Raw genomic sequence first — 24,363 nt, 5'->3', positions numbered from 1 at the left:
GCGTCCTGGGATTGAGACCCACATCGGGCTCCTTGCTCCGCAGGGAGCCTGCTTCTTCCTCTGACTCTGCCTTCCACTCTGTCTGCCTGTGCTCGCTTTCGCTTGCGCTCTCTCTCTGACAAATAAATAAATAAAATCTTTAAAAAAAAAAAAAATACGACTTGAGGGGCACCTGGGTGGTTCAGTGGGTTAAAGCCTCTGCCTTCGGCTCAGGTCATGATCTCAGGGTCCTGGGATGAAGCCCCTCATAGGGCTCTCTGCTCCATGGGGAACCTGCACCCCTCCCCTGTCTGCCTCTCTGCCTACTTGTGATCTCTGTCTGTCAAATAAATAAATAAAATCTTTAAAAATAAAATAAAATAGGACTTGAACCTACTGTCAATATAACAACTGCCCCTTTCCCCATTCTTTACAGTATACATGCCTAAGCTCTGCACTTACATGACAAGACAAAAAACAATGCATCCGTGTGTGTGTGTGTGTGTGTGTGTGTGTGTGTGTGTGTGTAGTATGTTCCATTACTTGTTTCTTCAACATTTTGTTTATCCTACTCTTGGAGATTTTACATTAAAAATCTCCTATCTCTGATAATTGAGTATAATCTATCAATTCTTAGTCATAACTTCACAATATGCACTAGACTAAATCAAAACAAAGAGCTTCGGGGGTGCCTGGGTGGCTTAGTCAGTTAAGCATCTGTCTTTGGCAGAGATTATGATCCTGGAGCATAGGCATCAAGCTCTGCATCGGGCTCTCAAGTCCGCTTCTCATTCTGCCCTCTCTCAAATAAATAAATAAAATCTTAAAAAAAAAAAAAAAGCTTCCGGAAGTTCCAAGATTATAAACTGAAGCTTGAGTGGGAGTAAAGTTGTAGTCCAGAAACAGCCTTATTAAAGGAAATCAGAAACTTTATATTACAAGGACAGGGTAAGGCAACTTTTTCTCTAAAGGGCCAGATAATAAATATCTTGGGCTTTGTAGGCCACATACAGTCTCTCTGTCGCATATTCTTCTTTTCTTACAAACCTTCAAAAATGTAAATCATTCTTGGCTTAAGACAGTACAAATACTGGTTAGGCAGTACAAATAAAGTTTTTGAGAGGTTCCAATTAGTGGATTTAACACTACAGGTTTTTGTTTTTGTTTTTAAGGAAATTAACACAGTAGGCAAAATATACAGGAAAGCAAGCAATAATAACTAATTTCTTCAACCTAAAAAGACAGTTGGACAATGGGTTACTACCTCAGTGAATTCCAAAAAGGTAAAGCCTAACCCAGGAGTTGAAAAACCCAATTTATACCTTGGAATTCTCAAAAGAGTCAGGAACTGGCAGCACCGGCTACCGCTACAACTGAGAAAAGAGGGGATTAAATAGGGAAGAATGGGTGAAAGCTAAGGAGTGGTTAAATCCTTAGACGTTTCCTCCCCAAATCTACCTGATGGTTGACTACATAACTCTGAACTGGGGTCACCAGATACAACTAAAAATCTGTGTACCTTATCAAAAGTGGGGAATGAGAAATTCAGTCACACACACACACACACACATGAAGGGGGGCAGTCAAACCTTCAGCCCTCAAGAAGATTGTGTTTTCCCTCAAGAGGAAATACCTCCCGGACATCAGGATTTTGTTTTGGGTTTTTGTTTTTGTTTTTAAAAAGGGCTCACTTGGACCACCATGCAATTAAGTTCCAAGTCTTTAAGACCCCAGCAATTCAAGCTTTCAATCTGATGACTGAAATTATCTCAAGATAACATCCAAGAATTACTGACACCTGAAGCAAGCCTCCAACATAAAAGTTAGAAACCAATTTAAAAAAAGTCTCCAAGAAAAAACAAAGGCAAATGTCCTCAGAAATCAGAGAAGAAAATGTATCCATGAAACTAGCAAAGGATACTCTCTATAAAAAATAATTTTTAAAGAACAAAGAGTTCTTGGGAAATCAAAATCTTGCTGGCAAAAATGAAAATTTCAGCAGAAGGCTTAGGAAATAAAAGTTAATGAAACCTCTCATATAATACAGAACAAAAAGACTAGGAGATGAAAAATTAAGGGAAAAAAAAAAAAACACCAAAGGACTAGTCTGAGACACAAACAGAACTAGCAGAAATAACATAAAATTTTCAGAAAGAAACAAAAGGAAGGAGAAGAAATTATTACTGTAGACTGAATTATGTCTCCTTGTACCCCCCCATTCATGTTGAAGCCCCAACCCTGAAAGTTACTGAATCTGGAGACAGGACTTTAGAAGGTAACTAAGGTTAAATGAGATGTCATAAGGGTGGGGCCCTAATCCAACTGAACCTGTATCCTCATTGGGCGAGGAGGAGAGAGGTAACTCTATCAAGAAAGACCATGGGGCTCCTGGGTGGCTTAGATGGTTAAGGGGCTATCTTCCTGGGATCAAGCCCTGCATTAGGCTCCCTGCTCAGCAGAGAGCCTGCCTGCTTCTCCCTCTCCCTCTACCTACTTGTGTTCTCTCTCTCTCTGTCAAATAAATAAATAAAATCTTAAAATAAAAAATAAATTATTAAAAAAAAAAAAAACAAAAGGCTCTGTAAGGACACAGTAAAAAAGAAAAAAAAAACAGCTGTCTATATAAGCCAAGAAGAGATCTCATACAGAACCAACGTTGATAGCACTTTGAACTTGGACTTCTTAGCATTCAGAACTGTCAGAAAATAAACTTGTTGTTTAAACCACCTAGCCTGTGGTATTTTGTTACAGCAGCCCTAGCAGACTACTACTACAGCCATCAACAAAATAATTTAAGAAAATTTCCCAGAACTGACTAACATAATTTTGCAGGTCTGAAGTGCACAATGAGTATCCAGGAAAACACCCAAGAACAGATCAGGCCAAGTCACACCGTCATGAATTTCAGAATACAAAAGATACAAAATCTCAAAAAAAAAAAAATATTAGGATCAGGAATCAGAAGGTTTTCAAAATTCTCAAAAGGATCACAAGCCAGAAAACAATGAAGAGATGCCTTCAGAATTCTGAAAGTAAATTATTTCTAACCTAAAATTTATTACTCAGCAAAATCCCAGGGGAGACAAAAAAGGGGGGGGGCATTTTATTAATAATGCAAGATCTCAAACTTCATAGGATTCTACTATGGGATATGTTCCACCAAATGAGAGGTCAAACTGAAAAAAAAAAAACTACGTGATTTAACACAGAAGAAAGGCAAGGGGAGTCACTAGTCTTACAATAAGGAAGAAATCCTAGAAAACTGCTATGAATAAGACAGAAAGCTGCTCCCAGTAGGTTCAAAAACTGGTAGACAAGAGTCACTATACTTCCAGGTACACATACCCAAAAGAAAAGACTGTGTATGTCCACTGGAAGACTTGTAAGTAAATGTATACAGCAGCTTTATTCACAACAGCTACAAAACTAGAAACAAACCGAATATTCATTAATGATGAATTTTTTTAAATTGTATATTTCATCCAACAGAAAACTATTATCAGTAAAAAAACACCAACTACTGCTGTACCAACATCATAGGTGAATCTCACAAACACAATATAAGCAAAAGCAGTCACTCACAAGAGTGTATACACTGCATGGTTCCATTAAGTTCAAGAACAGGTAAAAATGATACAGGTCAGAATAGTGATTAACTTTTGGGGATAGGAAATAGTGCTTAAGAGGACACATGAGAGAACTTTCTGGAGCACTGGAAACACTTCCAGATCTGCAAGACTGTACTGAATTCAGGACCAAAAATGAAACTTCAACAAAATATGACTTCATCCGCTACTTTGGTAATTTGGCGGGGGACAGGGAGGGAGGGAGATTTCCTTTCAAGAATAGGCAGGCTATGCATAGGCAATCAAATTCTCAACAGATAAAGGTAGAAAAATATAAAATCTAAATGAGAATGAGATTGGTTTAGGATGGACAGATCCCACAGAGAAATACTGCTGTCATAAAAAAATTGATCTGGGTGATAGGTAGATGGCTACAAATATAAAAACTCATTGAACTATACAATGAAATTTGTGTACTTTGCTATTTTAAAAAATTCAAAGGACACTTTCTCTAACAAGTTTTTAAATAAATCAACGACATTTCAACTGCATCATCCCACAACAGGAATTAATCAAGGGAGAAAAAAAATCTAAGGCTTTATATACAAAGATCTTTATTTCAGAATTATTTTTACTAAGGAAAAAAACACCTGGAAATAATATTTAAGTAAATGATTGCCATGCAAAACCTGGATTTTTCTAGTGTGAGAAGAGAAATTATTTGGCCTTTTTTTAATTACCAGCAGCCAAACTTAATATTAATTAACCTAAGGGAACCATCTGCCCAGCAGGAAGGGCAGGTTCATGGGTTCCAAGGCAAAAAAAAATCTTGGCTAGTGAAGGGAAAAGGAGGAGAAAGGGAAAATAGCAAGAGATAGAAGTAGGCAAAAGCCAAATCATGCAAGGCCTTATAGGCCTTTTTAAGAATACGGAAGGGTGACTGGCTGGCTCAGTCGTGGAGCACGCAACTCTTTTTCTCAGGGTTATGACTTCAAGCACCACAGTGGGAGGAGATATGACTTAAAAATAAGATCTTAGAAGAAAAAAATATAAAGAAAAGAAATGGGGAAAAAAAACCATGGAAAAATTAAAGTAACTGACTTCCTAGGGCAGAATTCTGGGGGGAAGGGGCTATACACAAAGTATTCTAAATGTTTCTAAAAATAAAAAATGTTCCCATGCAAGAACATTTAGTACCTGGAATTGGTCAAGAACTGCTAAGGAAAATTTTCCAAGTCTTATTTAATTAATAGAAAGTTTTTATGGTAAACATAAATTTTTGTTTTGAGGGGATGCTCAAAAAATACAAGGCATATTAAATTCTTTGTTATATCAATTATCTGAGCTGATCTAAACACAACATGATTTGGAAATACATACTGAAATTTTTGGAAGGCTAATTCTTAAAAAACAACAGAAAAGCTTTTTAGATGCATCCGTTTTTTAAAAACCATATTCTCACTGCTTTATTCCATTGGTCTATTTCAAAAAAAGCAGAAATTATCCATACCATACTTATGTCCAATTCAGTAAGCCTTAAATACAACTTCAGGAATAAAGAATGAGAGAATCAATGTTTCAACAAATATACTAAAGTTTTCAACTAAAAATATCAACAAAAATAAACAAAGTTTATTTTAGCAGATAATTTTATTTAAAACCAAAGGGTAAAACATTCCTTCCAGAAACATTTCATCTGATAATTTCCTGTGCTACCTTACACTATGCAACTCTTACTACGTAAATGCAAAAAAAACAAACAAACAAACAAAAAAAACCAAAATCCCAAAAACGAACAAATATAACCAAGGCAACCCTATGCTACTGCTGTAACAGCAACTTCACAGTTAAGAGGAAAAATAAATGTCAAGAGCAAATTTATAAAAACTCTGTCTTCCCAAAAGAAACAAATGTTTTCAGAATATTTTGCTCAATAAACAGATTGCTCAATAATCAAGTTTCTGACAGATGAACAAGAGGACAAAGTAGCAAAATGCAAAAGTGCTGCTGTTCTAAGAACCTAAAAAAGAAAAAGAACATTTGGCTGGATCATTAAATTCAGTTATGTGATAAACCCTCCAGGTTTTCTCCAAACCACTGAAATGTTCACATCTACTTTGAAAGTACCCAAATATTCAGTCTCTTGGAATTAAGAGTTTCAAACAAACTAAACTCCAGGAGTAAAAATTCTAAGAGATACATTCACCTTTTAAGGAATCATGGACTCAACTACAGAGATGGCAATATGATTTGTTAATGCTGTTAATACATCTAACAAGCAAAGAAAAAGACTTTAAACCCATTTTAATGATTTGAACAATCCAAATCAAGATCCCACGCCACTCTCACAGAAGTTTTCAATCTATGCAAGATGTAAAGACACAAAATGCAAAGTAATATGAAGCAAACAAAAAAACTATATTCCAAGAGATGAAAAGTAGTACACCTTCTTAGGAAATACACAGGGAAAACTTTTTTTTAAGGAATACACAGACCAGGGCACCTGGGTGGCTCAGTGTAGTTAAGCCTCTGCCTTGTGGGTGGCTCAGTGTAGTTAAGCCTCTGCCTTGGGCTCAGGTCATGATCTCAGGGTCCTGGGATGGAGCCCCGCATCAGGCTCTCTGCTCAGTAAGGAGTCGGCTTCCTCCTCTCTCTCTGCCTGCTTCTCTGCCTACTTGTGATCTCTATCAAATAAATAAATACAATCTTGGAAAAAAAAAAAAAAAAGAAAGAAAGAAAAAGAACACACAGACCAAGGGGCACCTGGGTGACTCAGTCAGTTAAGCATCTACCTTCGGCTCAAGTCATGATCCTGGAGTTCCAAGATGGAGGCCACACAGGGCTCCCTGCTCAGTGGGGAGTCTCCTTCTCCCTCTGCCCCTCACCCTGCTCGCACTCTCTCTCATTCGTGCCATCTCTCTCAAATAAATGAATAAAATCTTCATATGAAAAAAAAGAATACACAGACCTTGAGTTAGGAAATCAAGGTCTGAGTTTCAGCTCTGCCACCATCATTAGATGTGCGAATTTCCGTGTAGTTATTGTTTCATTTTCCTTACCTATAAAACGAAAGGTTGTAATTCCAACGTTCCCACAATACTGTTCCATGATATTACAAAACAAGTTCACATAAGCTTAAAAAAACCAAAGGAATAATAAGACAGTAAGGGCAATGGGTTCAAAGGAAAGCAACAATACAGAGAACAGAATGATCTGGAAGGCTGTACTGAATTCAGGACCAAAAATGAAACTTCAACAAAATATGACTTCATCCGCTACTTTGGTAATTTGGTGGGGGAAGGGGAGGGTGGGAAATTTCCTTTCAAGAATAGGCAGGCTATGCATAGGCAATCAAATTCTCAACAGATAAAGGTAGAAAAACATAAAATCTAAATGAGAATGAGAGATTGGTTTAGGATGGACAGCTCCCACAGAGAAATAGTGCTGTCATAAAAAAAAAAAAAAATGGGTTTTGAGCAGACTATTAGAAGACTAGGGAATTCTGAGAAGTACTCTGTAGATAACAGGGAGCTATCACTGGTTTCACAGCGGGGAAAGACAATTTTACGATTAAGGCAGAAGGCAGGACATATTGAGTAGGTAGAAAAGGTAGGCAGAAAACCCAATTAAAAGCTAGTGTAAAGGGGGGGGGGGCACCTAGGTGGCTCAGTGAGTTAAAGGCCCTGCCTTCAGCTCAGGTCATGATCCCAGGGTCCTGGGATCAAGCCCTCATGGGGCTCTCTGCTCAGTGGGAGCCTGCTCCCCGCCCCATCTCTCTCTTTCTGGCTGCCTCTCTGCATACTTGTGATCTCTGCCTGTCAAATAAATTAATTAATTTTTAAAAATCTAGTGTAAAAGAACATATCTCAAAGAAATTTCCAAAAAATGGCTGACAAAAACTAGCCAATATTATATGGATAGAGGATGTCAAAAACAAAACCAAGGTTTGTGTCTCGGTAGCTGCAACTGTAACACTACTGAAACAAAATCTGCCCATGGAATCGTAAAATGAGGATCATCCAGGTAGAATTACTGCCTTAATTAAATAATCTTTAAATATCAGTTGTCTTCCTAAGGCACCTGGGTGGCTCAGTCAGTTGAGCAACTGACTCCAGGGTCATGAGACCCAGCCTAAGCCCCAATCACACTCTGTGCTTAGCAGAGAGTCGCTTGAGATTCTCTCCCTTTCCCTCTCCCTCTACCCCTCCCTTCCCCTCAACCAAGTGAGTAGGCTCACTATTTATCTAAATAAATAAGTTTTTAAAATATCAGTTGTCTTCCTAAAATAGCATACCCAAGTACTTATAAAGAATTTGTTGGGTGCCTGGGTGGCTCAGTGGATTGAGCCTCTGCCTTGACTCAGGTCATGATCTCAGTGTCCTGGGATCAAGCCCCGCATCGGGCTCTCTGCTTGTCAGGGAGCCTGCTTCCTCCTCTCCCTGCCTGCCTCTCTGCCTACTTATGATCTCTCTGTCAAATAAATAAATAAAATCTTTAAAAAAAAAAAAAAGAATTTGTTAAATGCTTAGTGATTTCACGAGTTTCCTCCAACTTACCAACTAAAGAAATCATTTACTGCTCTGATGTACCTAGAGAACATTTAGATTTTTCCATATTATAAAAGTAAGTAAATTGTAAAAGTTATTAAAGTATGATACTATGATAAGAAAAAATGGACTGCATTCTCTATTTATTAAATGGAGTCCTCCTGATGAGTGATTTATAACAATACTTATATTAAATCTACCTTGAACTTTTGGCAATAAAGTTCTCCAAAGTGCAAAATAAAAATAAGCCCAGAGCCATAAAGTACCATTCAATATCTAACAAAACATCCTGTGTACACTTCAAATTTTATTTACATGGACCCGAAAGCGCTGGTAAAATCCGGACTAAAAGATAATGCATAGAAAAATAAAGTGAACAATTTAAAATTTAATACGTGAACAAGCACAGCTGAGTCTTGAGCATTTTGTGAACAGGACTTATAGATATTATAGCTATTTTCTCCAGATCACAATTTTCCCAAAAAAGAAAATTACAGAATCTATGATCAAGATGGAATGAAACTACTATTCATCAACCAATCTATATTTCTTGTTCCGTTCAAACTGTGAATGGAAGCTTACTTAAGAACCGAATATAACTGACAATTATCAAACAAAACCTTCTTCTTGGATTATTTTCCTCATTACTTTGTGACCTCGCTGAAGATTAAGATTTTAGAAACTGTGCTTTCCAGGTACTTAGTAAATTGTATAGTTGGTTTTTCATCAATCTACCAAAGTAAGACTTTTAAAAATGAATTACCTCTTGCAATATTTACCCGTTTTGACCAGACACGGAGCTTTTTTGCTTCAACTTCATTCTTTCCTAACTCCAATGTTTTCTTACCAAATCTAACGGGTAGAATTATTTTTCGGTGACCGGCTCATCGTTCGACAATGCCAAGCGCCTATAATGTTACAATTCTCATCCCTAAACAAAATCCAGCTTCCCGAGTTTCTAACGGCAAATTTAACTTTTATGGAAACACCACAAAACGTCACAAAACCAATTACTGAGATTCTTTTTTTTTTTTTTTTAACAGGATATATTACACTTAAGTCAAAAGCTCACAGCTGAAGCAACAAGCAATCGTACGAAACTACAGCAGGTCCATATGATTAAAATAACCCAGATTTTAATCTGGGGTGGGGGAGGGGCAGAGAGCGCATCCCAATGATGTCCACCCTCAGTACAGGTTACGACCCTCTCCCCTCCTGTAAGGCTCGAGGTGAGCGCGCCCCTTCCATCCTCGACCACGTCCTATCTTCCCCGGCCCGGATTACGCCACAACAGGCAACAGGACTTTTTAGGGAGAAAAAGAACCAGGGGAGCGAGAGCGCCGCACACTCGACCTCCCAGCCTCTAAGGAGCGGCCGGCCAGAGCGAGGTCTGGGGCTGCGGGGCCCGGGGAACTGGCTAGAGGGTCGCGCTGAGCAGCGATGCAAACGCCCAGGCCTGGCCGAGCGGCCTCCCCGCCCCCTCCGGCTCAGCTCAGGGCCGGCAGACGGCGCCTGGGGGGCTAACTTCGCGGGAGAAGAGGAAGCGACGCAGCGAGTGGCAGACTGCGCGGACGCATGGGGAAAGGAAAGGCTGTCTGTGCGTCTGCCTACCAGCAGGACCGTCTCACCTTCCTTCTGCCGGGTCCGTGTGGCCCCAGCTCACCTGAGGAAGGGACCGGGAGACCGCCGTGGCCGCCGCGATGGCCGTTACGGCACGAGGCCTCGGTTCAGCCGCCGCGTAGCTCTGGCGAGAGGGGCGGGACGCGCGCGGCCTGCGGGCGGGGCTCCGGCGTCGAGTGGCCGGGAGGTCGTAGGCGGATCCGCGCGGGCAGGAAACCCCCTCCCGGCCCAATCCGATAGGTTCAGTCGCTCCCTTTTCTCCTATCCCTGAAGCGAGAGTTGTCTGCGCCGCGCTCGGATTGGGCCGGCCCGTCTGTCAATCAAGTGCTGTGCTGGGCGTGGAGCAAACTGAGGCTGTTCAGCAGTAAGCTAGCGAAAGGGTTAGATAGTGCTTGGCCTGACCTTACGGTTGCCGTTTTTGCCACTCCGGTTGCTGTGGCGAATTACTTTGGGCCTCCCTCCTCAGCGCCACATTAGAGACTACACAGCAGAAATTACTGCTTCCCGAGTTCCGCCCCAACGATTCTGGGAGCTTCCTCCAGGTTTCCGCACCTGAAGTGGGTCTTGTCAACAGAAGGTTTTTAGGGGCAGAGAGAAAACGAAAAACAAATCAAAAGGCCTGGAAATGGGAACCTGAGAGGAAAAAAAGTAAGATGTATGGTTAATTTGAGCCACAAACCGAAATAAGCTGAGTCTGAGGGTCTTCCCAGTACCGTGGTACGTGAATAACTTCCAGTCTCAGCTGCGGTAGTCATGCTGTGAGGAGGACAATGACCTTCGGTGTCAAGTGTGCCCATTCTCAGGCGCCCAGTCACAGCCACCTGCCAGGTCATCAGTCCGTTGGTTCTCCCCACGCCAGTACTGCAGCTCCCCACCTCAAACTGCCTCATGCCTTCTGAGCCATCTCTGTGGCTCCGCTCCGCTTAGGTGTCGCCTCCTCAGGGAAACCTGCTGGGATAGTTACCTTTCGTAGAACACAGGTATTTTCCCCAAACAAGCTGCTGAATTTGTTCTTATCCCTACCTAGATGGTAAACTCATTAAGTCAGGAACCATGTCAGTATTTTCCCTCACTGCTTACTACATAATAAATGATAAGTAAATATTGTTTGAGGCATTAGTACATCTTCCTTTCCCTTCTTTGAATCCTGGCCCTAACTTGAAGTCCCAAGGGTCACACTTTTCTGCAATTAACTTCAAAATCATTCATTTGAGCTTTGAAGTATGTGGTTTGGTTGCCATTATTGAGGGTCACAACATCAAGCACAAATCACCCTGAACCCCTTCCTGGCTTCAAGTTGGCTCTGGCAAGTAAATCATGAAACTCTGGGCAACAGCTATTGTATGTCTACATCCCATTATTAGCATCCAAAGTGAATAATATAAGTGAAATTCAAATTTATTCTAATAGCCTAAATTCCTTTGTATATTTATCATGGCTACAATAGACTGAGTTGTCCCCTCCCAGAATTCATATGTTGAAGTCCTAACCCCTAATGGGACTGTATTTGAAGATAGGGCCTTTAGGAGTTACCTAGGATTAACTGAGATAAGAGTGGGGGCACCTGGGTGGCTCAGTGGTTGAGTGTCTGCCTTTGGCTCAGGTCGTGATCCCACGGTTCTGGGATTGAGCCCCGCATCAGGCTCTCTACTCCATGGGAAGCCTGCTTCTCCCTCACCCATTCCCCCTGCTGTGTTCCCTCTCTCATTGTGTCTCTCTCTGTCGAATAACTAAATAAAAATCTTAAAAAAAAAAAAAAAAGAGTGGGGCCCTAATCTTACAGGATTAGTGTTCCTGTAAAGAAAGAGCGATTTTTCTCTATCTCCACCATGAGAGGACTGAGAAGGGGGCCATGGGCAAGCCTAGAAGAGAGCTCTCAATTCACCAAGCTGACATGCTTATGTGGGACTTCATCTTCTAGAACCAGGAGAAATTAAATTTCTGTTATTGGTATTTTGTTATTGGCAACTCAAGCTAATACAATAGTTTTATTTGTTAAGACATCTTATAAAGTTTATGGATTGAAATGCTATTAGATTCTTTTTTTTTTTTTAAGCTGGAGAAATGATTGTCCAGAGATGAAAACGGTTCTTCCAAAATCATACAACTGTTAGCAAAACCTGGCTCAGTTCAATTCTGTGTACATATTTAACACGTGATGGGTTGGAGGTGTTAATAAAAATACAACAGGTTCTTGCCATCAGGAACCTTATACCACTGTTGTAAGTGTGGAAAATAAACCCAGAAAAATATGAAGTCATAAGTTTAGATTTTATTTTGTAAGGGAATATGTATTTTGAATGAACCAATGGTCTGAACAGACCCTTTACAAGATTTTCATCTAGATCTCTTAACTACTGTGTGCCACCTATTTAAGCAATAGAAGAAATGAGGGAAAGAACGTCCTTTTAAAAGGGTTTTTAGGGCGCCTGGGTTAACTAGTGATTAAGAATTAGTGATCAGGGGCGCCTGGGTGGCTCAGTGGGTTAAGCCGCTGCCTTCGGCTCAGGTCATGATCTCAGGGTCCTGGGATCGAGTTCTGCATCGGGCTCTCTGCTCAGTGGGAAGCCTGCTTCCCTTCCTCTCTCTCTGCCTGCCTCTCTGCCTACTTGTGATCTCTTTCTGTCAAATAAATAAATAAAATCTTTTTTTAAAAAAAGGGGGGGTTTAGTTCTGTGTAAACATTTTAGTTTTATTTCTTTAAGTTTCCTTATCACCCATTCTTACCAGGAAATATTTTTAAAAAAAGAAAGAAAGTAAAAAGCTCAAAATACATATGAAAAGGAGAAGGAATTGAAGAAAAAAAAGAAACAGCAATGACACAAGAAAGCATTGGGTAGAAAGGTAGCTAGACAAAAGTCATATATGAAATTGCAGGATAGTAACTTAGAAGGAATGGAGTACAAGTTCTTGTGGGGTGGTAGTTGTCCGAGAGACTTCCTTCCGTACACCCTGTCTCCCCACTTCCAAATATAAACATGTACATGGCTTCTTCCTCTCTTTTAGCGGAACGCAGACCAAAAATGGGAATCACCCCTGTTAATTAGTGCTGAGTGGACGAGGGACTAGCCAGAATCAGGAGACAATATTATTTAGACCAAAACTTATGACCTATGGACTGGAAATGGGGCTTTGATAGGGATAGCTAATCTGTCTAGGATAAAAATATGCAGGCAGGATTTGGGAAGACAAGGAAGGGGAAAATGAGTCTCCAGGTCTCAAGATCTTTCCCAGGAAATTTGATAGCTTATAGTTAGAAATGATTAGAGAATGATCTGGCTTAGCATCCCTGCCAACTAGGACTGTTTAGGGCAACAACAACAAAAACACCCTACTTACTAATCAACAAGAAGTAACTGATCACAAGCTTGATTGTGAAGTACAGAAATTAGTGGACCCTGGTAACTAAATTTAATTTCTGGACTGAGTATTGTTATGCCTTTATGAGAATTAATTCAACGGAAATTGATTGAGTCCTCTCTGTGGTAGGCACTATAATAGGTGCTAGAAATCTAAAGATTCAGTCTTACCTAAAATGAGCTCAATCCAGTGTCAGAGAACAAGATTTAAATATGTCTATTATTAATATAGTTAAGAAGCTATAGATATGTACAGGGAGACATTAAACTACAGGGGAAGTTGTGTGGTCAGGCTAGTCAGGCAAATAAGTAGGCAAAGAAGAGATGGGTTCTCCACATAGAGTAGCCTGCATTTAAAAAGGTATTACACAACTGAAAAGGTATTACACAATATTGCTAGAGCAGAAGATGACTAGTAAAGTAAGCAATAGCAGGTTATAGAAGTTAAGGATCTTAGTCTTTATCCTATAATGATAAGAAGCCATCAGAGGGCTTTTCTTCAGCACTTTAAAATGTCATTCTGTTTATTTCTGGCCTCCAGTGTTTCTGATGAGAAGCTAGCTGTCTTGCTGTTTTCCTGTATGTCATATGTCCTTTTATAATTGCTGCTTTTAAAGTTTTGTTTCTTTACCTTTGTTTATCAGCAGTTGCACTGTGTTTCTACATGTGGTTTTCTTTCTATTCATGCTTCTTGGGGTTCAGTTATTTCCCTGGATCTGTGGATTACTGGTTCATGTTGTAGTTTCCTTTTATCAAATTTAGAAATCTTCTGGCCAATATTTCTTCAAATATTTTTTTCTGCCCCTTCCCCTCTCTCTCCTTTTCTGAGACTACACTAACGCTAGACTTCTTAGTCCTTAGTACAGGTCATTCCAGGCTCTGTTCATTTTCTTTTTCAAACCGTTTTCTTTCTGTGCTTGTTTGGATAATTTCTTCAATTTGGATAGTTAAGAGCCAGCGTCTGGCAATTCCTGGAAAATCTGAACATTAATATCTTCCCAGAAGCACAGATACCCAATTAATAGCTATGGGCTCTTTGGAGAAAGGTTTAGAGATATATTAGTCAAGAAGGCAGAAATCACAAGATATTACAACAGAAAGAATCTAGTATTGGGTATTGAGGGACTGAAAAAGCAAAAAAGGGAGCATTGCAGTAGCCCAGAGATGGTAACTGTAACAGAGCAGCTACCACCCTTAGAGCATGTGAAAAAGAGGGGTCAGGGTTGGACTATAAGGTCTCCAAAGCTCAGTGGAGTGACCCAGCTGAGCTATAGCTCAGATTCCAGAAAGGATGCTGTTTAGCTGGTCCTCCTCCTACTGAGAGGGATATGATGAGGCTGCTAAGGGATGGAGAAGTGCCAAAAGAAGCTCAAGGCTGAGATCAGTTGCTGCTGTGGAGCAAAAGGCTATTGCTTATTGCTGGGGTAACAATGACAAAATGCAAACAAATGGAAAGGAAGAAATCCTTTCTCCCCTTCTCCTGTCTTCTAGTCTCCCTCTAATGTCCTTTATTGATGGAACCTAATGAGACACCAGCCAGCATAGGAAAAATATAATTTACAGCCTCTGAGCCATAGCATCACAGAGGTAAGTACAGAAGAGTGAATGTGAAGTTAAAATAGCTCAGTAATAATAACAGTAGCCTAATAACTATATCAACATTTGTTGTCCTAAATTAGTAAAATTGCCCAAATTAAACACAAATTAATGCTACTTTATATGCTTTTACAACTTTTATGCCTTTTGAAAAGAATTTCAAGTTACCATATTGTATCAAATTTCTGCTGTACCATGATTCCTGTTAGTGTCTTTTTTTCAAGTGTAAGGAGTACCTTTACTACAGCTTACACATGCACTTGCTACAAAATCATAAACAAGGACAGTTTTGGAAAAGATCTGTAAAACTGAGGATAAATAGACCTTGTCCCAACATTAAGTCTCCCACCATCAGGTACAAAATGGCACAGACTAAGTAGAGCTGTCAAGAATCCAGTCTTCTCCCTACTTCCATTATCCTATGCATTACCTAATGTAGCCATAGCAAAGACCAATTTTCTGTTTGAAAGTAGGGCAACTACTATGGTCATTGAAAAACCACCTGTTTTCCTTTGTTCCCTCTTTCTTGCCTCAACTTAAGCTCCCTTACCCAATCCAGTCACCTCTAGTTTCTAATGTAAGCAGATGACAAAATAGGGATTGTATTAAGATTTCACCTTACCGTGTACTTTTCACCAATGAAGATTTTTGGCTATTAAAGGATTTTTATTAAACATTTGTATAACATTGGGCATAAACATTTATTTTAGGGCCACAGAAGTTCCATCTGAAAGGGCTCATTTCCTCAAGTATTGTGTTCTTCAGTGATGAGAGTTAACATTCTCCTACCACAATTACTTTTTGTTAATAACCATAGAAACACTGGATTTATGGTGTTTCACATATTTAACATTTGTTTTTTAACATATTAGACTAGAATAAATTTTCTACATCTGCCTATATTGATTTTATATACCACTCTGTCAATTATACAACACGAGACATTTATAGGTAAATATTAAAATGGCAGTGTACCTATTAATAACTTAACAAAATAATAATCAAGTATTCATTTGATGGGAGAGTCTAGTATTTCCTGATAATCCTGCCTTCTTAAATTTCTCCAATAAAGCTTATAACCAGCAAGGACAAAAACACTAATCATAATGATTACCCCTCCAAAAACATCATAGACACTAGGAAATATGTGTAACACTAGAAGCTGTAAGACCATAGCTACTACAATCTCCAGGTGTTGTACTGTGCTGACCAAAGCTGGATGGAATTTGTCCAAAGCATAATAAACTCCTAAGAATGCTGCAGTGGAACAGACGCATATGGCAATGAGATAACTCCAGGTTTCTCCATCTAATGGGATGATGGGTTCTTGAAGAACAAACATAGTAGATATTCCCCAGATTGTCCCAGTCCAACCAAAGGTAAACAGTGCAGTCCACATGCTAATCTTCTCCTTAATAGATCTGTATACTATCATAGAAAGAGCAGTGGTCAGTCCGGCCATCACGGTCATAGTGTACCCAAAGGCTTCTTTCCAGGCATTTAACAAAGAATTGTCTTCATCGACAATGTTGGGGATCATGACAAGACAAACACCTAAGATGCTGCAAACAACTGTAGCCATGTCAACATAAGCCATTTTCTCATCTATAAGTAAGAAAGCCAGAATGGCACTGAAGACTGTGGTTGTGGCTCTCCACATAGTGGTCCCATTGCTGGGAGGAACTATTGAAAATGATGTATAAGCACAGGTGATAGAGATGACATTGCATACACCATAAAAGAAGAGTCGTAATCTGTATCCACTGGGTCCAAAGGGGGCCTCCTGGTAGTAACACACGACTAACACAGATAAGACCTGCAAGACAGAACGGATAAAAATCAGCTCTAGAGATGGAACTTTAGAACGATCAGAAACAAGCCTGGTGATCAGAGCTACACATCCATGAGCCAGAGCAGATCCAAATAGCACTATCCACATTTTTCTGGATTGAAAAATATTTTTTTCTGCAAAGCTCTGGAATTGTCCAGTATCATTAGTCATTGGGTCTTCTGTTGGCGGAGGTCGAGTATCCATGGTTCCAAAGAAAGTTCTTCCTTTTCTTTTCATTTCACTCAGCAGGCCTTTCTTTGGATTTTCTTCCATAAGATTTCCATAGTCTTCATTGATTTCTTCATATCCATCATCCCCAGGCTGGGGATAATGGGAAGTATATTTCACCATCACTGTGTTGGGATGTATTTTCACCCGCTTTTTAACTGGATATTTTTTGGAGGGAGAAGTATCCATTTCTTCAGATAATCAATTCTATTTAAGAAAAAAAAGACAAGTGTACATATTCAGTTGAAATTTGGTTTTAATTTCTATTATAATAATATGTACCAATTTAATCATAGAGAGTAGAGTAAAAGACTGTAAACATTTTTAAATTTTTTAAAAATTTTAAAAATTTTATTTTAAATTAAAAAATTATTTTAAAAACTACATTTTTCAGTCTCATCTTTTTTTTTAAAAAGATTTATTTATTTATTTGACAGATAGAAATCATAAGGAGGCAGAGAGGCAGGCAGAGAGAGAGGAGGAAGCAGGCTCCCCACTGAGCAGAGAGCTCAACATGGGGCTCAATCCCAGGACCCTGAGATCATGACCTGAGCCGAAGGCAGAGGCTTTAACCCACTGAACCACCCAGGCGCCCCTTTCAGCCTCATCTTATGCTTGCCCCTATTTCTTGCTTGGCTTATTCTTTGTCTCATTCAGCTCTGTTACTTATCTTTGCACCACAAACAACTGAGATTTTTCATTCCTACCTGCTTCCCCACTCACACAATAAGAAAAACACAGAAAAGTAAATAACAACTTAGATAAAACCTTTACTTTTCATTGTGTCTTCTCTCTATAATATCAATTTTAAATAGATAAGTCCAAAGTTTTTTGTATAATTTGTGTATAATATCACAATTAGCTCTGCAGAACAAATTATATTCTTTTTAACATTTATTCTGTACTCCTCATACATATTCAGATATATAGATAGATCAAAATTAGAAAATCAGTAAAATGGATTTAGTGACAGTCATGCATTGTTGTTGTGTAATACCTTTCTGATAAGCAACTGGTCAATATACATTAAGATTTTAACTGAAACTACCCTTTAATTTAGCAATATCAATTCTAAGATTTTATCCTAAAGATATTACTTATGTGTTTAAAAAAAGAGAAAAAATAATATGCTTTTACATATGCTTGTATAACATAAGGAAATTATGGAAAGATACAAAATAAACTAATAATTGTTAGCGTGGAACAGGGAATAAGAGTGGAAGAAAACATGCAATATACATTTTTGCATTTTAATTTTAGAATCATAATATTGTTCAAAACATTAAATTACAAACTAAAATAAGATGTTCATATATTAAGAAAAAGAGCATACAAAAAACTGTAGAAAAAAATGCTTGAGTAGGAGGGTTCACTATAGCTTATCACAATGACCCTGTGTACAATGTAATACTATGCTATACACCCATTAAAAATGATGATGCAGCTATGGTGAGTGCTGTGATGTGTGTAAGCCTGACGATTCACAAATCTGTCCCCTGGGGCTAATAATACATTATATGTTAATAAAAAAAATGATGATGCAGATCTTTATTGACACAGAAATGTGCATGACATTTTGTTAAGTGGGAAAAAAACTTGTACGGATTAAATAAAATAATGCATATAAAGAATTTGCCACAGTGCTGGCATATTGTGAACTCTCAGTAAATGTTAAGAAGAATTCAGCTTCCTTTCTTTCACCTTTCACCTTTCTTGAAACAGTGGGTATCTTCTACATTGTTACCAAAACTTGTATTTGTTCACTCAGTTCTCTTTCCTGTTCGTTCCTTTTTTCTAAGAACAATTTCTTTGATTTCTCCCCTCCCCTATGAAGGAAAAAATAAATAAATAAACCTTTTTTTTTGGTCCTTATGACATCCTCCCTGTCCTTGCCAAAAACTCAACAGTTCCAGGATTTTAAACCATGGTCTAGAAATCAAATCCTATTTTGTTCTTTGACACTATCTGTTTCATTACTCTTTACTCTTTTTTCTTCTAAATGACACTATCTTCAGGTGGAAGAAATAATTTTTAAAAAACACCACCTGTGCCTCCAAATTCTTCATTTTCCTAACCTAGACCTCCCACTTGGCAGTTCTTCCTACATATTACTCTCAAGCTAATCTGATGTTCTTTTATTCCAATTTATATCAAATTGTGACCTCAGCCTCAGTAATCCCAAATTGGATAATTTTGGTCTTCCAAACAGATTTTCTTTCCCAAATTTAGAGTGATTTTCTCCATGATACCTCACTGAATTTATGTTTGCAATACCACCTCCAGTTCCCCTAAGCTAGAAACCAAGGCATACTCTGAATTATCCTTTCTGCTGTCACACTTCCATTTGGTCATCAATCATATTGTTCTTGTCTTTGAAATATTCCTCAGATTTTTCCTTCTCCAGTTCCATTTAACCTTTGTGATTCTGGATCATGTTATTGTGAATTCCTATTTAGAATATTGCAACAGCATCCTAACTCGCTCCAATCCTTCTCCCGTAAAGTCCATCTATATTATACCACTATCTACTTTCTTCTGTCTTTAAAAGATTCAAAAGAAAACAACTTCCCTTATGCTTTCTCCATTTAAGAACTTAGAGTGCTTTTCTCCTGGCTACCTCCCTGAATCTCAGCTCTTTTGCCTGGCTTTCCAGACCCTGCCTCATCTAGCCCCTATCAATCCTTAACAAAAATATTGCCGTGATTAGTCCAGTGCCCTCCCTGACCTCACTGTCCACACGTACATGTCATTTCTCCAAGTCTTTATTCTTACTTATTTCCTCTGCTCCAGCTTTCTAAATACTGCTCATCTTTTAAGGAGGTCCAGTCCAGATTTTGTCTTTTGGAAACAAGACATCCCTGTCCACTCTAGCCTCTTTTCTTTTCTTCCTTGTCTAACATCTGCAGCAGTTTCTTCTAATTTTTGTAATCTAATCGTTTTTTTAAAAAATTTTTTGAAGATTTTATTTACCATTTTTTACAGAGGGAGAGAAAGAGAGCACAAGCAGGCAGAGGGGGAGGGGAGAGGGAGTAGCAGGCTCCCTGCTGAGCAAAAAGCCCAACTGAGGGCTTAATCCCAGGGCCCTGGGATCAGGACCTGAGCCAAAGGCAGATGCTTAATCAACTGAGCTACCCAGGCACCCCTAGTCATTTTATTATTTAGTATCTCAGCTCATTAGAGTGTCATCTGTAGTCATTGTACCCAAATTTACTATGTTAAATCTCCTTTCCTTGCTAGTCAGTATCTTGCTGACATCTCTGTTAGAACCCATAACTTCTCATGGGCTGTCTATTGTTAAAATTTTGTCTTATATCCATTCAAAGCTTTCCCATTTCCCATCATAGGCCAGATTTGTAGCTCCAGGGACATGGATAGGGAGAGGATGTGGTCTGCCATTTTAATCCTCTCATTCCCTCCCTTTGGAGTCTTCAGGAGAGCATTGCAATCTGCCTTTTAGAAACCTCCTCCACCTCCCGTGGTGTATTGGCACAGGGAAGAAGAAAAAGGAAAAGGATACATGTTTTATATTGGCTGCTGTTGTCTGATGGCTTTTTGATGTATAAATTTGGCTGGGTTGAACTATATTCCCCAGTTATTTAATCAAATATTAATATAGGTGTTGCTGTGGAGGCATTTTGCATTTGTGATAAAAGTCCTTAATCGGGGGCATCTGTGTGGCTCAGTTGGTTAAGCCTCCAACTCTTGATTGTGGCTCAAATCGAGATCTCAGGGTCATGAGATTGAGCCCCACATCCAGCTCTATACTGGGTGTGGAGCCTGCTTGAGATTCTTTTTCCTGCTCCCTCTGCCCCACCCCCTCCCCCCACACTACTCAGGCATGCTCCCCACCCCCCCCAAAAACGTCTCTAATAAGTTGGCTTTAAGTTCATCAAAAGTCTATTCTGTATGGGCCTGGCCTGATTGGGTAAGCCCTTTAAAAGAGGGCTTAGGCCTTTCTTGAGTTTGGAGATTCCAAACAGTTGATGCCCTTGAAGTTCTAGCCTGCGCATGATCTTTTCCTTACTGCCTGTGGACAACAAGCTTCAGCCTGTGCTCATGGGGTTCCAATATGCCCTTGATCTTCTTTTCCTGATTGCCTACCCTAAACACCTCAGACTCTTTTATCCAGCCCCAGAAGTATATTAGCCAATTCCTTGTAATAAATCTCTTACTGGTTCTGGGCCTAAGGTTCAACGCTGACTCTGATAACAGTTGGAATTAATTCCTTCATTATTGTCTTTTGTTTCTCTGTTAACTCTGATAGGTCACTGATACTCTCTAGGTTGTAGGTATCTAAATGCAGGCTACTCCTTGGGTAAATTTTGTAGGGCCTCCCCAGTGTATAAGTCCCTGATGTGAGAGTGCCTCCTGCCCTAGAGCTTATGGCCAACAAATTTTTGCTGCTTAGTCCTCTTCCCTGGTGCACTTCTCTTTTGGGCAGGCAGGCACCAACAGTATTCACTTGGTCCCAGGAAACTCCCATATCCTTACCACTCTAGTGAGTGTACGGACCATTTACTGCTGTCCCCTTTTCTCCAATTTTATTTTTCTTTTTCAGGCAAGCAAAGGGCAAATTAGAATGTGCTGTCTAAACGGACTTCCAAATGGAGAATGAGAAGACACATTCAATCATTGCACATAAGGATCTGGTAACCTCCACACTCAGCTAGAAGGGGGTACTTGCCTCTCCCTTCTCCCATAAGGAAGAAGTGTAACATTTTTCTTAAACCAAAGACCTGTAACAGATAATATGATCCCTGTGATAGACTGTATTTTCCAAAGAGAACCACAAGTCTAGTATCTCCCGTACTTCATGTTTGGGATTTTTTAAAATGTGAATTTAACATTATTAATTAATTTAATATTATTTATTTATTATTTATATTAATTAATTTGATATTATTAGCTCTATTATTAAATAGAGAGGTAGAGTCTATATCCTCTCTCATTAAAAGTAGGAAGACTAGGGGTGCCTGGGTGGCTCAGTGAGTTAAAGCCTCTGCCTTCAGCTCAGGTCATGATCCCAGACTCCTAGGATTGAGCCCCACATCGGGCTCTCTGTTCAGTGGGGAGCCTGCTTCCCCCTCTCCCTCTGCCTGCCTCTCTGCCTACTTGTGATCTCTCTCTCTCTCTGTCAAATAAATAAATAAAATCTTGAAAAAAAAAAGTTGTTCTGACCAATATGCCAGCACTACTTCTCCTTCATCATAGAGACTAATGGTCTGAAGTAATCTCACAGCTTCAAGCTCCTCTAACAAAGGTTTATGTTTGAAGGTGCCCTCCAAGGCAGAAGGGTACATTTCAGTTGTGTAGAACAACTCAGCTGAGTAGAGGGAATATGAAACAATAGGGCAAGAGGACCAGCCTGCCTGGCTACAAATGTACCAACCTGAAATGCTCAACACAAATGGATTAAAAGGACACAAAATTTGGTTTCTGCTTGAACAAGGGTACAATTCAGTGTGGCAAGCCTGAAATCAATATTTTTGTCCAAAAGAGGCACTGTTTCCTAAGCTACATTCTACAACATAAGGCCCACAATCAGTTCTCTGCTAAGGCTGAGAAAATTAACACTGACTAGCCTACTGACTTGGTAGGAATACTTGGGACAATCCCCTCCTGATACCTAAAGCAAAAGCTACTTGATAGTGAGAGTACCAGAATGATTCCTATAGTGGTAAAATGTCTTAGCTGTAGGGACACCTGGATGGCTCAGTTGGTTAAGCATCTGTCTTCAGCTCAGATCATGATCTGGGGGTCCTGGTATTGAGCCCTGTGTTAGGCTCCCCACTCATTGGGGAGTCTGCTTGTCCTCTCCTTCTGCTCCTCCTCCCACTGCTGTTCTCTCTGTCTCTCTGTCAAATAAATAAATAAATAAATAAATAAATGAAATCTTTTTTTTTTTAAAGCCTTAGCTATAAATCTGGCTACTATAATTTGATTATAATATAGTGGCTTAAATGTAAGTACTAATGTGATACTTAAAACTTATAAAATTGGCTTTCAAATAAGTATAAAGAACTGATAGGTTACTACATTATACCAGAAAAGTCTAGCTCTAAGATACCTTATTACCCCAATTTGCTTGGACAGTCTTGTCCTTGAGTAAAAATGAAAAGACTACACCTAATTGATCACCTAAGAGGGATGATACAACAACCACCTTTCCAGGATATCGTGAGACATCAGGACATGCAAAGGTTCTATACTGTTGAATATACCTCCAGAGACCTGCTGAGAGAAGCCATTCTTCCCTCCAAGTTGATGAAAAGAGGCCCACATTCTGACACTCCAAAGGCTATCAACATGATTCTACCTATCCTTAGGCCTAACCCTGGATGGTATGACTCTTAACATTCCTCTTCGAATAGGGATTCTTCTCTCTTTCCCACTGAAGCTCCAAAAGATCAGGAGGGACCAGAGGCAGCATTTAAGTTTGCTTGTACGTTATTAATACTCTTTGAGCCTGTATATTTGGGTAAAGGTACACTGCTTTAGAGGAAAAAGAACTTGCTTCTAAATTCCCACCTCTCAAACTAGAAAATTACTTCTTAAGTAAACTAGTAGAGTTTGAAAGACAAGAATATTGATAATAAGTGAGAAATAAGAGTAAAAGGTAAAGGACATGCCCTTTCTTGCACCAGGCACATTTTCTTGTATGAGGCACATTTAGGAACTGAATAATTTATCATGAGGAATTAAATGTTTGCTTTCTTAGAAGGTGTGATAATATTCATGTTGCATGTAAACGGCAAGTAATCAAAATGAACCGAGTATATAATCAAATCATGAAACTGAACAGTTGATGAAGATATAAAAGAGGGGCTACAGGAAAAGTTAATGACTTTAATCAAATACTTTAAAGTTAAGACTTTAATCAAATACTCAGATCAGGGGCACCTGGGTGGCTCAGTGGGTTGAGGCCTCTGACTTCAGCTCAGGTCATGATCCTGGGATCGAGCCCCATGTCAGGCTCTCTGCTCGGCGGAGAGCCTGCTTCCTCCCTCTCTCTGCTTGCCTCTCTGCCTACTTGTGATTTCTGTCTGTCAAATAAATAAATGAAATCTTAAAAAAAAAAAACCAACAAATACTCAGATTATATAGGAATCCCTCATAGGCAAATTTGATTGAAGAATAAATAATAAAAGAGGAGACATATAGTCCGTAGTCTCCTACAATAAACCAACTGAATATACCTCTATAGAAATATCAAATGAAATTTCAGAGCAAATTCTGGACAGAATCAGTATTACTTAGGATATATGTACCACATGTAATGGCAGAACTTTCAATAAAAATTATCACGTAAGAATATTATCACTTATAGTGCATCAGATTATTGCTTGACAAAGAACAGTCCATTTACATCTCTCTCAGAAAAAAAGTATAAGGCAAATAGTCATTTCCCCTTTTGTAACACACTTAGATTAAAGCATACTTGCAATGAACTATCTCAGAAAGAGACTAAGAAAACAAAGAAGACCTTGATTTGGCCAGACACTATTTTGACACTATATTGGCAATATTTTCAGCACTCTAACCAAAACAACCAGAAATAGGATAAAAAGTAAGAATAGGAAATCAAATACAATAAAGAAAGGCAAAACTAATAGCTCTAAAACCCAGTGAAAACAGCA

At 39.1% G+C, this 24,363-nt stretch overlaps 2 protein-coding genes across 5 annotated transcripts in view; both read right to left on the bottom strand.

Annotated features, from left to right (window-relative positions):
• NCK1 (NCK adaptor protein 1) overlaps nucleotides 1-9,998 on the bottom strand; it is an 81,525-nt gene extending 71,527 nt beyond the window's left edge. The window contains exon 1 of one of the 4 annotated variants that reach the window (XM_059390985.1): nucleotides 9,704-9,998. The gene's annotated coding sequence lies outside the window, so the exon portion shown is untranslated. The remainder of the gene's footprint in view (nucleotides 1-9,703) is intronic. The other 3 variants (XM_059390984.1, XM_059390983.1, XM_059390982.1) reach the window with 3 other exon arrangements.
• A 1,972-nt stretch (nucleotides 9,999-11,970) lies between these two features.
• Nucleotides 11,971-24,363, bottom strand: part of SLC35G2 (solute carrier family 35 member G2) — a 44,263-nt gene continuing 31,870 nt past the window's right edge. The window contains exon 2 of the mRNA XM_059390979.1: nucleotides 11,971-16,933. Within this exon, the coding sequence (XP_059246962.1) occupies nucleotides 15,677-16,915 (1,239 nt within the window). The 5' untranslated portion in view covers nucleotides 16,916-16,933 and the 3' untranslated portion in view covers nucleotides 11,971-15,676. The remainder of the gene's footprint in view (nucleotides 16,934-24,363) is intronic.

Source organism: Mustela nigripes, chromosome 2, assembly GCF_022355385.1.
Source record: "Mustela nigripes isolate SB6536 chromosome 2, MUSNIG.SB6536, whole genome shotgun sequence".
NCBI lineage: Eukaryota > Metazoa > Chordata > Mammalia > Carnivora > Mustelidae > Mustela > Mustela nigripes.
This window is presented reverse-complemented; position numbering and strand designations above follow the sequence as displayed.